This window comes from Harpia harpyja, chromosome 3, assembly GCF_026419915.1.
Source record: "Harpia harpyja isolate bHarHar1 chromosome 3, bHarHar1 primary haplotype, whole genome shotgun sequence".
NCBI classification, from domain to species: Eukaryota; Metazoa; Chordata; class Aves; order Accipitriformes; family Accipitridae; genus Harpia; species Harpia harpyja.
The window spans coordinates 75,304,197-75,318,067 of record NC_068942.1 but is presented as its reverse complement, the minus strand read 5'-3'; the positions used below and the strand labels follow the sequence as shown (position 1 = coordinate 75,318,067).

At 37.0% G+C, this 13,871-nt stretch overlaps 1 protein-coding gene across 6 annotated transcripts in view; it reads right to left on the bottom strand.

Moving 5' to 3' along the window:
- Positions 1 to 4,892: 4,892 nt before the first annotated feature.
- Positions 4,893 to 13,871, bottom strand: part of PPP2R5E (protein phosphatase 2 regulatory subunit B'epsilon) — a 77,359-nt gene continuing 68,380 nt past the window's right edge. For 5 of the 6 annotated variants that reach the window (XM_052783430.1, XM_052783427.1, XM_052783424.1 and 2 more), the window contains 2 exons: positions 12,066 to 12,167; positions 4,893 to 9,425 (listed from right to left, as the gene is read on the bottom strand). In XM_052783430.1, coding sequence (XP_052639390.1) covers positions 9,326 to 9,425; positions 12,066 to 12,167 — 202 coding nt within the window. In that variant the 3' untranslated portion in view covers positions 4,893 to 9,325. The remainder of the gene's footprint in view (positions 9,426 to 12,065; positions 12,168 to 13,871) is intronic. The other variant, XM_052783426.1, reaches the window with a different exon arrangement.

The window sequence follows — 13,871 nt, the reverse complement described above, 5'->3', positions numbered from 1 at the left end:
TATATTTTGCACATCCTGGCTACTGAAAAAGATTGTTGTAAGGGCAATACTTCTGTTTCATCTGATTTCTCTGTTTCTGTTCTGTTCAATAAAGCACTGAGATATAACAATTACCCCAGTTCTGCCTTGCAACTCTCTTACCGTAATGAATGAAGGTTGGTCAAACGGTCATCTCACAAAATCAAGCTTATGCAGAAACAACAGCTTAAGCATTGGAAATTGAGTTGTTATTTGTTACTGCAGGATCTGGATTTCATGCTAACACTCCCTGGTGCAATAATGATGCAATCAAAACAGAATACCCTGCATCAGTGACTAATTGAAGCCTGATCAAAAGAAAATAGCAGTATGACATTAAATGGCTTATTTATAGGTTCTGTTTTCCTAGACAATTAATCCAAGCATTTACATTTAATTATTAGATTTCAAATCCCAATAATAGGTTGGCTATTGTTCCACTAAGTTATATACTGCATAGATTTTATTGCCAATGATTTGCAACTGGTTTGGTAATTTAGAATAGGAAAAGACAAAGCAGTTTAATGATGGTGGATTTAGCAGGGATATAAATTATGCTTGATTAAAAGGGGAGGGGAAAAAAAAGGCAGGGGGGAGGGTTCTTAACAGTCTAACTAATTTAGTTAATCTCTTTTCCTAGGTACTGAATTCATAAACTAAATGGTAGACTGTACATACCTGATACCTGCTGCAAGATAGTGTGCTCCTGCATTTGAATGCTACGGCCCCTTCTAGGTTTGGTCAAGTCTGAAGCACTTGATATAAACCAGAGGGCTGCTGTTGGAATAGCACTTCTCATAATCCACACAAGGAGCCTACTATCCCTTTATGGTAAAGTTTCCTAAAGAAATAAATTCTGTGTTATCATGCCACGTGCACCTGACTGCTGGCTGTTCTCCTCTCCTCTCCTCTCCTCTCCTCTCCTCTCCTCTCCTCTCCTCTCCTCTCCTCTCCTCTCCTCTCCTCTCCTCTCCTCTCCTCTCCTCTCCTCTCCTCTCCTCTCCTCTCTGCAGCTTCTGTCCCAGTTAAGTTCAACCATGTGTCAGAGGAGTCAGTACCTCAGACTTGGCTCCTGCGAGCCGTACCGACGAAGCGGTACAGGAGGGACACGGGAAGCCAGGCGTCGGTTCTTGTGCTGCTCCTGGAACTGCTTGATCTTTTGTTAGTAAAGGGCATTTGGACTGCATAGAAAGTTACTAATACTCACATGGTGACAAAAAAGGATGAAAATTCAGAGAAAAAAGAAGAAGAAAAAGTTGAAAGTTGATGGACTAAAATGCCATGGGACAAGTAGCCACCTCTGCTCTCCCAAATTCTGACAAACACCTGCACACCAGCAAGAATTCTTGCATGTGCTTGGCCTGTCGTAACTATTAGCAGAAGAATCAAAAGGGCTTAACACAGCCTGTGAGGATACTTTGCAGATACTGATCAGAGAGACCCCTAAATTAAGGCATGACATCTCTAGGAGCTTTGGGGGTAACTGGACACTGATTTCCATGCATAGAGGAGGGCTTGAGGGAGGAGCGCTGAAGGTTGTGCTGTAAGGGGGATATACACGGACTTTCTCTGGAAGCACAGCTCTTGAAAGCAATTCCCTTTTTTCTCTCATTAGCTTCTGCATTGCACATATTCAAAATTACCATCAGCAGAAATAGCTCTACAGCAAGAGAAAACAGAAATAGGTCGGGTGGGGGAAGAAAAAGGGGAGGAAAAAAAATTATTCCCTGGGTGATCCTACATTAGGGTGTCAAATCAAAGCCTTTATCTCCTATATCTTTAGCTGTTCTGTTGCATTTATTGCAGAAGCATTTTTAAATATTGGAGCAAATATATAGATTTCAGTATTTTCTAAGTACCTTACCAACAAACTCTGAATAATCAAATAGATATCAATGGGATTTGAAACAGGAGTGGGGTCTTTTAATGATTCACGTTGGAAATTTTAGAGGGATTTAACAGATTGAATGTCATTATAGAAATAGAATCACATCTGAAAAAAAGCTTCAACACAGTTTCTGCTAAAGCAGAGTTACACTGCGAGGTCTGGTGAGAACAAGGCTCCACAGGACCTCTCAAAAAACCCCAGTTCTTTGGCTAACCACATGGAAAGCCATTTGCCTGGATAAGGCTAAAATACTCACTGGTCCATCGTCATCAATCCTGTCCCCCTTATGACAATTTTGAATAGAACAACAAATTTTGCTTAAATTCAGTCCATTGCAAGCCTTCACGCTTGTGTTTGCAGAGCCTCATTGCAGGAGGCTGGCATCACTCAGCAGCACAAGGAGAAGGGGTGGTGGCATGGGGCACCACACTACAGTAGGAAATACTCTTTCCTTTGTATTCCTGAGAGTAATTTTTGTCTGGCCAGAATTGACGTTTGACATCTAGTGCATAATCACTAACCATAACAATTACTGTCTGATGAGCGTCATGGATAGCAAATAACGATAATATCCCTTTGTGTTTGTGAAATAGTCTGTGGACTAATAAACTAATTACCACGGTCTGAATTCCACATTTCCTTGACCAGAAATCAACAGTGTGTTTTGCCAAGTTTCAGTTTACTCTGACATCTGTCAATTGCAGACTTTAGCCTGCTGCCTCCAAGATGCCTGAAATGGAAGACCATATAATGCAGATGCCCATCTTGGTTTGAGATAGTGAAGTATACAGCGATTATCCACTTATGCACATTATCTACATAGCCAAAGTAATATCTAGAAAAGCACAGGAGTCATCGCATAGTCTTAGGGATGACAGATGAGCATAAGCTGTAGTCCTACTCAGTACATTTTGCAGAATTAATATTGAAAGATACCAAAAATGGAGCTGGATTGTTTGACCAGTTTGCTTACACAACTAGACCATGACATCTGCTTCACTGGAAGGTGAAGATTCAAAATTGACCCGAGCCTGCTCAATTGTTTGCAGGTAGCCTCTGCCTTTTGTTGCTGGAGGTCTGCACACACCTTTGCACAATCACAATGTCTTTCCTTCCTCGCTGTCAGGGCAATTATGCTTGAGCTTCCTTCTGCTTTGGCTGGCAGGGGGGCACTCACACCCTCGGTGCACCGCTCTGCTAGCCAGATGCTCTATAAATACTGTCTCTTGGGTTGCTGCTTTCTCTGTCGGTGAAGCACAGAGGCTCTGTACACAAGCAAAAACTTGTCCCAGGTGGTGACAAAGTAAGAATTTCAAAGACAAGATTCGGAAGCTGTATAGAATACCCCTCTCATTCTCTTTTTGGAAGACCTTCCCAGATTCAGAGATAATGCAAGACAAGTTCCCAGACATTTTTCAAGTGTGTATCAAAGGTAGGAGCCACTGTCCAGCAATACAAAATACGCTTTTCTTCAAATGTATCGCAAGCTTTCCATCCTTCCTGAGAGTTCCCTAACTTCTCACACCTTCCGTGATTTCAGGGAGGGGAAAGTACTGAATACACAAAATGAATCAGCAGGGGTGGAACCAAACAGAAAAATAGTAAAAGATAAAGTTTCAGTATGACAATTTTTCATGTGATGGAGACTTCCAAAAAAGCCTACAGTCGCTGCTCACAGTGGATTAGTACAATTTCTTTCAAGGTGTTTACTAACAAATTCAGAATATTTGCTTTGGCTTCAGCAATTAATCTCTAAAACCATAGAGAGGTCTGAACTCATAATGCAAGACCTTGTATCAGTTTCTAGTTTAATACCCAAGCTATTGCTTTGCTGTACATTGAAGCAATAATTGAATACAGACTTGGGAACAGCCTTTACCTGCACACAAAACTACTTTTGTAAGTCACGGACTTGTGATGTGGGGTCCAAACTTAAGATAAACTAGGCACTCTGCTATTATATGAGAAACCAAAACATTCCTGAGAAGGAAAGACAAAGACTAAAAATTAGCAAAGCAATTATCATTACCAAAAGTAGGAAACTAATTTCAGTTTTTAATTCTGTCCTTTAAAGGTTGTTTTCTAACTTGCAAGCACTGAAGACAAATCCTACCCCAAAGGCCAACTTCCCGCGTGTTCTCATTTTTTCTAACTTCTTTGGAACATACTTGCCTTGCAATAAGAAAGTAAAGGGACATGAGGCTGTTAAGTGATCTGAATATTGTCTTATAAGTATTTAGAGAGATTTGAGATAATGAGCTCTTCTAACAGAGGCATGCAAGATCCAACTGTTGAAAATTTAATTTGGAAAAAATCGAAATAGAAAGAATTTTTAAGAATTAGACTACTGGAATAATTCACATAGGAAACTGACACTTTAACATCAGAAGTACGTTTGATACATCTTGCCTCCAGTTTTACTGCAGCATCCATATCTACTGCGCTTCTGCTAAAGCCGTTCACCAGCGCTACCCCTTACCAGGCTCTATCCATGGCTCTCTCCAGAGGGTGCTTCCCACATACGTAACCTTCTTAAGCCTTTGCCCTCACTTCCAAACTGCAAGGCAGAGTAGTACAAGGACTGAAACAGTAGAACGATGCTATAACAGAACAAGCTCCTTCACCAGCTGCAAGGTGGAAGGCTCAAAGGGTTTATAAAGAACACTGTGTGGATCTAATGTCCGTTTTCTGTATCCACTGCTCTTTACCTCCCTCACAGGCGTGCTTGTGTGCAGTACGAGGATGCTCATCATCATGAGAGGACCTTTAAAAAAAAAAAAACAAACCAAACAAAAACTAAGCGTTTACTACGGTAATTCTGGCAGAAACTTAAACTGCCACCTCACTGTTTGGGTGTTATTTTCTTAGACACGTATCCTTACATTTAATTGATGCAAATGGATATCTGATCGCTGGAAGTTCACTATTGAAAAGGTACATGAAGTTTAGATGGAAGGAGGTGGAAAAAAAAGGCAAGCACCTGGAAAACACTTCATTGCTTCTTTATTTAGATGCACCCACAGTACAGAGCCTCTTGAGCATGTGCAAAAGAGGAGGATTACACATTTATAGCTGGGAGCACCATTGAGTTTGAGTTTCTTTGATACCATTTTTAAGAAAGTAAACTATTTCCAAAGAATGACATTTGAATCCAAGAGCTTAAGAACTGCTTGTACTTTATATCCAGAGGTGGAAGGTATTTTTCTTTTATTATTATTTTGATGTAAAGTAGAAGACATTTTCACAGTCTGGTTGGACCAGTCTATATATTTTCATATGCACCTTTTAATATATATAAAAAACGTTTCATTTTTCCCCCCTACCCACAGATAGTTAAATGCATCTAAGTTTAAAAACAGTAATGGACCAGAGCATTCCTATGGGGAAAAATGAACTTTTGCTGCCCTCTCCTGCTTAAACAATGAAATGCTAAAATATTAAGATCTATGAATCTAATGCTAACCTTGAAACAAAAAGCATGACAGGTCATTTGCTATACTACAATCAAAAATAGGACAACAACAAGAAATGTATTGGTACTATTTATATTTGAAAACTCCTCATCATTACATGAGGTTATGAATACAACATATTTACAGTAAGTGATCCAAATAACAAAAACTTGTATTCAGAGAGGTCATGATAAAAAGTGTATGCTTCTGTGGATGGGAAGCAACACTTGGATAAGTTTTCAATCAAAATTAGTTCCATTCTGTTTCAAGATACTGTTTCATAGACTTCAAAACGGAAAACTGGGCTATACAAAATCTGCTGCACATATCAACTAGAAAAACTAATTCATGGCTCACTACAGAGCTGCTAAGGGTAGCAGGTGAGCCAAAATAAAAAAGCCACGTGTAAATAGAAACATTCTTCAATCTTGCACACTGTCACCTTTGTCTTGCTTTAGGGCAACTGCTTTGGGATGATATTGTTACACAATTAAGAGAAAAGGCCATCTTTGTTCTCCAGGACAGAAGTAAAAGCAAATTATTTCAGTTTTATTGTGGGGGAGAAAAACCTAGTCTTTCCCACTCCTCACAAAACAATAAAGTTTTTTAAAGCTCCTAATATATTTTCCTTTCCATAGAGCGAGAGCGCCTGAGGCTGTACTTACGCACATATAATGTAAGTACAGCTGCTGCATTTCTTACTCAAGCAATTCTTGGCTCTAATACCCTCGATTTTTCCATATATAGGAGATAAAAAAATAAATTAAATCCTTTTATTTATGCTAACAAAACCAAGATTAAATTTACTGTAACCCTGCTAGTGAACGCTCCAATGGCATTAGAATACTTTTATTTAAAGCATTCCAACCTTTGGAAGAAAGACAAAAAACACTCAAAAGCAATGCAAGGAAAGCAGTAAGGGAGACTTGCAAGATGAAGAAAGCAATGTGTGCTCAATTTAAAGTATGTGAGTGGAACTTTACTTTTACAGTTGTTATATCCCCATGACCTGATGCAATGCCCTAGTACTGAAAATGCAGCTCTTTCCTTTTAGCAGAGACCATTCAATCCTTTCTCCTGAAACCAATATGGTACAGGACACGAGTGGCCACCCAACAACTGCTGTACGAGCAGCTAATAAAAACATTTACACAAATAAAGGTAGTTTCTGGAACTCAAGAAGCAAATGAAAGCATAATTAAATAGACGCACTGATCACACTTGGGCCCATACGCTGCCTTCTTCTTTGCCTACAACTCCAATTGATACCAATGGGAGATGTGCAGGGTGGCAGGACATCACATTTGGATTGCGGCAAACAGTGGATCCCGGGGGTACGGTCGTATCATTGTGGCAAGTGCTTCTTCACGTACATCGCACAGTGCAACCTAGTGTCGTATCAGCCTTTTAGAGTCAAGTGACTAATATCACATCGTCTCATTCACTTTAAAGAAACATTCCTTCTTGGAAGTGATAAATCATCTATAAACTTTAGATACTCCCCACTATCCCCACATCAGAGGTAACATCAGAGGTAACAAAATATTGCAACCCATCAGGTTCTCATCAGTTTTGTATGATCAATACCAGAATGTCATGTCAAAACCAAAAATAGTTATGAACAAACAACACTCACCTAAACTCTAAGTACAGGACAAGGTGCTTTTTCTAATTTCACATTGTTGTGTTTTACTCCACCAGGTGGAAAACATTAATCTTTTTTCCTCCATTCTATCTCAGTTTTTCACAATTGAACATAGTCTTTGAGCATGAGTTTAAGTCCACCCTCTTATATAGCATGATCATTTCACACAGAAATCACACTAGCAAGTATTTTTTTGGTAACAGAAATAAAAGACTGTCAAAATCAATGGGCTAAGGGACATGATTTGTTATAAATTTATTTAATCTTCAGTATTTCAGCTTGCACCTTTGCTTCAGCACTTTAAAATAAAATGTTTCAACTATGACAGTAACTGCCTAATTTACATTGCGTCCCAGTCAGTGTTCTTAAAAGAAGCTCATATTAACCCCACTAAACCATGTTGTGTTTGGTGTTGCATATGACTAGTTCCACTTTTTTTTCCAGAATTAACAGTGTCAAGTTTTTACAAAATCGTTGAGTTTACAACATTTGTGTGCGCAGACGCAGGAGTACAAACTGTGACCTGATAATCCTGAAACAGTCAGTAGTCTAGGAGGGAATTCTTTTTTACCTCTTTTCCGTGCCTGAAAACGAGAAAACTTCAAATCCTACTGTATATTTAAATGGTAGGAAGAAAAATATACAAGCTTGTATTTATACTGTATTTCTATCAATGGCAACAGGTCATAAATTCATGTTTGCAACTATCACAAAGACTCATGAACATCAATTCAGTTTTATACTGTAAATACTGCTGGATTGATGGTTTAGGATTATCAATTCACTGTTGTCATATGTCTATAACAGTTCAAAAGCATCCTGGAGAAAAATCCTGAAACACATACCTTTCGGTATATAATAATGCAACTGCATTAGCTAAATATATACTGTACATAAGTCTTATCAGCATTTTACCTACCAAAGATGTAAGATTCCACTTTCAAATACAAAGCAGATAGCCAATAATGTATACTTATAATACAGCCCTCTCCTTTGTTTTTGTATATTTTTTTTCTTTTGTCTTAAACAATTTGGTCACAATGCACCTTTGATATAAAAGCATTTTAAACTTTATTATTAATACTCAGAACATTAGGATTTCCAGAATTTTTTTCAGTAGCATTTGTAGAACCACTTTTGGTAACAAATACAGTAGTTAGGAATGAGCATCCAGATGAGAATGCAGAAGTATTTTATCCAGAATCCTTTCCAGCTAAGACCATAGGGCTGGTACTGTGATGAGTAATAGTACTAGAACCACAAAAACACTATAGTATGTTTCTTAGAGGCTACATCCTCTTTTGCTGGAACACTTTATAAATACATATTAAAAAGTAAGGCAACAACTCCAAACAGTCCAAACTGCTATCTCAACTCAATTTCCAATTAGATCCATGACCACTGGAGAGCAATTTTATGCTTGCACTGTTTAGCGTTTGTCTTTATTCTTTCAAAATGGTCCAATAAAAACATACTGTAATAATTTAGCAATTAGTATTTCTAAAACCACTCCAGTATGTGTGTCCAAAGTCATATCACTAATACTGGTTAGGTACTGAAGTCCAGGGTGTTACCACTGCCCATTTTTAAAGGATTGTGGACACTAATTTGGATTTGCAATAAATAGGTGCATGAATCCAAAGCTCCCTTTCCTACTATGTTTATCACCTACTTGTTTTTTAACTCCTAATGTTCAAATTAAGGAAGCACCAGAGACAGCCTGGTACTAAAAAAATGCTCACACCAGTAAACAAAACTTTTATTCAGGACCTATGTTTTTCATGGCCCTGATCTGAATGGACATTCAACTTATGAAGATGTGCAAAAGGAAAAAAAGTCAAATTACAGTAAAGTTATCCAGAGAAGGAGGATGTTACACAAACTCATAAGGAAATGACAGTCTTTTTTCTCTTTTACTATAAATACACTTAACAGTTTAGCAGAAAGACAAGCTAAATTTTAAGATTGTTCACATTTGAAACTTGTATTATACTCTCTGCTAACGATAAATAAGGAACAGGTCTTGACAATGGAATTTGACATCGCAATTTTCATCAACAGATCTTTGAAGACTGGTTTTAAAGAAGGGTTAAAACAATGATTATGTTTGCAAAGTTCTGAGAAGTCCATCTGCTGTCCAAACTTTGGATTAAAGTCCTTATTCTTTTCCTTTACTTAGAGACAGGTATATACAGTGCTGTTGTAATAATGAAACAAATGTGAAATCTACTGTAAAGTTGCACAATACAGAAAACTGTTGCTCCATCTTCTACTACATAAATGTGTGACTCCACAGGTTAATAATGCTGTTTTGTTTTTTTGTTAAGTTGGAATTATTCCATCACGTCTAAGACCTCTCTTTAATTCCAAATCCTCCAGTTTTTTCCACAGTTCTTCACGCTCTTTCTCTTTCTTCTTCTCACTGACAGATGAAATAAAACAAAGAGTTAGTAGGAGAGAAGACTGTAGAATATTTATGTTAAATAAATATATATAGTTGACGTTAATTACCAGCACTAATTTTGTTGAACACAACTGCCATTTTCCTAACATATATCTCATTTTTAAAAATATTTTTCTTTTTTTTTTTTTTGCTTTTCCTTACCTACATAAGTATCACTAAACAAAGCAGTATGAAAAGAACATAAAACATAAGCTGAACAAAGTGACAGTGTTCATAGACACTAATTTGTAATGCAGCAGAAAAAAAATGCAGTGGACTTTTATTATGGAACAAATATATAATGATTATAAAAATTAAAATTGCAGGAATAACTTGCATTTAATTATTTTCAAGTTTGTTCATTTATTTAAGCAAGGTATTTTTTAATCTTATAAATAACAGCCACTTTCTAGAACAAGCATTCCTTTATTCTTTTAGAATCACTGTTCTTAACTTAGATTGACTGGTGGCTTTAATATAGCTTAGGTACTAGCCAAGAGAAAGTACAAGCTACAAGACGTGCCTTTTGTTCAGTGATTCACTCTTTTTCCTTACCAAATTCCTACAAAAGCTATGTAGCATTTGCTTTAACAACAGACTTTAACAGCTGATTTGATAAAATTAAACAGCTAACCTAACATTTACTTTACCTGCATTATTTGCTTTCTAAATTTCCTGCCTCTGCCATAGCTTACTTTGAATAAATCTCCTTGATACTGCAAAGTACACAATGCTTTCAATTTCTATTACATCACCTTGTAGGTTCAGATGAAACGGAAATCTAACAGTTATAGAGATACAGATTCCCTGCCAGTCACAACAGAGAATTCTTGAAAAATATTTCAGCAGATTAGAAGCATTCCTACACGTCTTGATTTGGTCAAAGTACCAACATCTGGCTCACTTATTTGAAATTTTAATTTCCCAAGAGTATTTTAAACATACAGAAGAATACAAACAACTTTCACATAAAACCTTGAAGAACAGGTTTAAAAAAAGAGCTTACTGTCACTCGAAAGTATTTAAAATTAAATATAAGAATAAGTGAAATAGCCTGATATTTTCAGGCTACTTACCAGGTATTTCTCTTCTAATCATTTTGAAATATATGCCTGCTTACCTAAAAGACTGTTAGTGGATGATCACCTCATCCAACTTACCTATTTGACCTATCGTAGTCATCAATATTGAGCATATTTCTCCTCAAGCTTTAAGTGATATCAAAGCTACCCTTTTGAAAAGAGGTTCTATTAAGATACTAAAGATTTTCTGTACACATTAAGGTAAATATCCCAGTTTATACATTCAGGTATTTAAATGTTTTAAAATGATAAGTAGTAAATAAAAATGGTGAAATGGTTAGCACCAGCCTTGATAGGAGATACAACGTCAGTAGGTTTAAGAAAAATTCTTTGTGCAGTTCAGTCAATAAAACCTCACACATTATCCAGACATGGGACATACTACTACAGTGTGTGGTCCTGTTAAGAGCAGAGTTCCTCATCTTAAGGGGCAAAGTGCAATTGCAAATTGATTTAAGTGACTTGAGGTCCTTTAGTAAATGGATTAGATGACCAGCCCTAAGATTCTCTGCCTTTCCTGCTAGAAAACCAGGCAGTGTTGTCCTAGCTGCCCTAGCAGATTGAGCCTTATTTATCAACACCTATCCAGAATTCATCTAAAATCTTAGCTCAATTATAGATCTAAGTCTCTAAAAGTAAAATGCTGTATTAATGAACTAACCTGTCAATAGTAGATTTTTTTGTGTATAAAACTTTTTATTTTTACAACAGTGAAGCGGAACAAAAGGACAGTGTGACTCCAGTCACACAATTCAAGTATGGTCCCCAGGAGCCTTTAGAGACTATATTAACCTAACAAGGTCTGATGTCATACAGTACCCTTTGGTTTGCTTGGGGGAACCCTGAGTCACAGAAAAGGTATGACTTAAACGAAGTTTCAAACTGTTCAGAGTTCCTGAAGTTTCCTCATTTTTTTCACCTGATGCTTTGGATAAGCTGAAACTTTTGAGAAAAGATGCTGCACTATAATTGGAAAACAAAGATTAAGGAAAATAGGAGAAAAGACAAAAAGCATTTTACTAGGGTAGAACGAATGATCGTACGAACGGTGTATCTAAGGATCCTGCATGCTAAAACACTCAGCTACTGAATAAGAAATAAAAGGATTGAGAGATGCCTCTTTGCTTTAAGACCACATCTAACCTAAGAACAGTAGTTTAGAAAATCAAATCTTAGGGTTTTCCCTCACGTCTCTTCCCAAACTTCAGTGAGACTTTATTGAAGTCTGTAAGCAAAGTGTTATCTTTAAGCCCTTGTTTTTCTTTTATTATTGAAGATCTTGATACATTTAAGTCTTTTGGAATATGGCATCAAAAGGAATTCCATGAGGAATGCAGATTCCCAAGCAATGCAATGGATACTGTATTTCATAAGGAGTAAAGAACAACCTGTACATGATACTAGCTTACATCTTGCAGGGGGGAAAATAAGGCATTGTGTCTATTATGTGTGAGACTATGCAATTGCACCTGATTGTAAGGGAAAAACTAAACAGCAGGCCTTATACACACTGACAAAAAAAGCTTTAAAAAGTTACCGCTGACGATCTGACTTGTAAGTGGCTGTCAGCTCGTCAAACATGGTGCTGTTCATTTCCATAAATGCCTTCAACACATTGTAGACTAAAGCCACAATAGCCCTGTGAAACATTAAAAAAGAAAAAAGAAAGGAATCTATTAGTTTCAGGTGAAATCAAATGTGAAATAAAAGCGTCTTCTCTTACCAGCATTTCTGCGACCAATTCTGCTCTTGCAAGTATGATAACGTAAATTCTTTGATTTCAGTGAAACTACTTTTGATTAACATATTTAAAGGTGAGAATAGCTTTCATGTCTCTACTGACTACTTAAATGGAGCAAACCAAAACTCTAGGGTAAAAGGTAACAACAGAAAGCTATTACATGTAACTACAGACTCTTCCCTCATGCTGTAGAGCAATTCTGAATGCAACTCCAGGGATTCAAATCATCAGTGCTGGCAGAAGGAATAGAATTCAAACATGAAATGGGAGTGATTCATATTTCCTTATGATTTTTCTATGAAGCTGAATATTCAGTGCATCTATGCAAAAGAGAAGGCTGTATTTCATGAGTGATTTCCTTGCACTCATACATTTCACATTCATTTTCACTTTGGTACAGCAAAAAACTCTTAAAAAAACCCACGAGTCCTTCAGACGAGTGCTGCAGTATCTGTGTAAAACTCTGTGTGCGTGTGTTTATATATATATAAAAAATATATATAGTATCTGTATATCTATAGACATAGATATATCTCTATAAACCTCTGCCTACTTTGCTTATTCCTGTTCCTGACTTTACCCAAGAACCAATACACCACTGCTCATTTGAATTCAAGTTGCTTAATTGCGTAGAACATGACAGGCATGATCCGTTCATACAGGAAAAAATGATGTATAACAATAATAACTTCAAAAAGGCTTCAAAGGCATTCTGTCCCACAAAGGTTCAAAAAAGGTAGAATGAGTTTACTCTTTTATATCATCTGACTGGATAACTAACGTAAAATATACTAGAATTCCCAAAGTAAGATGGGTCTGCCAACAGTCTGATTATCTAGAGGTCAAAATTCCTTTGTGGCAGAGTTGAAGATAAAGAAACAACAAAGCAACTGAAAAGGGAGAAAGGAAAGAAACAAATCTAAAAAACTTTCAAAGAATTTGGAATAGATTATCAATCAAAGTTCCTGATCTACTACTATGGTTGTCATATACACACATGGGACTGCTTAAGAAACAGCTCTTCAGCCAGGAGGCAGTGTATCAACATTACAGGTGCCAGGAACCTTTGGAGCAGAACTATATAGCAGACAAACTATGCGCCATTTCCCACGCTCCCCCCCGTCTATCATTCACCTCTTTCAATAAACTTTCATTTTTGTTGCCTGCATTTAAAAACGTTCTTATGAATATAAAAATTCTTTAAATACCTTCTTTGTTTTACATGTATCTTAACCTGGCTTGTGTGTCAAAGGTACAACATTCCTGTGGGTATGAAAACTCTGAGAATTGGGATACTGGAACACTCTCATTACCAGAAGCATCCCAGTGCATAGTATAAAAGACTGGGCAGGAGCACGGGCAGGTTGGAGACTAGTGATGTGGTACTACGCCATGGAAAGTGTCTTTCTGTGATGAGCGTTAATTACAAAAGCTTTCCAGTGGCATTAGATTTGTCATGAAAGCACACAAAGTTGAGGTTTGGCTACACACAGAACAAAAAGACTAGTGTTTTAAAAGGTGAAATATTTTACAATTACTTTACAGTAGGGTCTTAAAGCAACTGGGACCTGAACGTAGCACAGATCATTAAAAATATTGGGT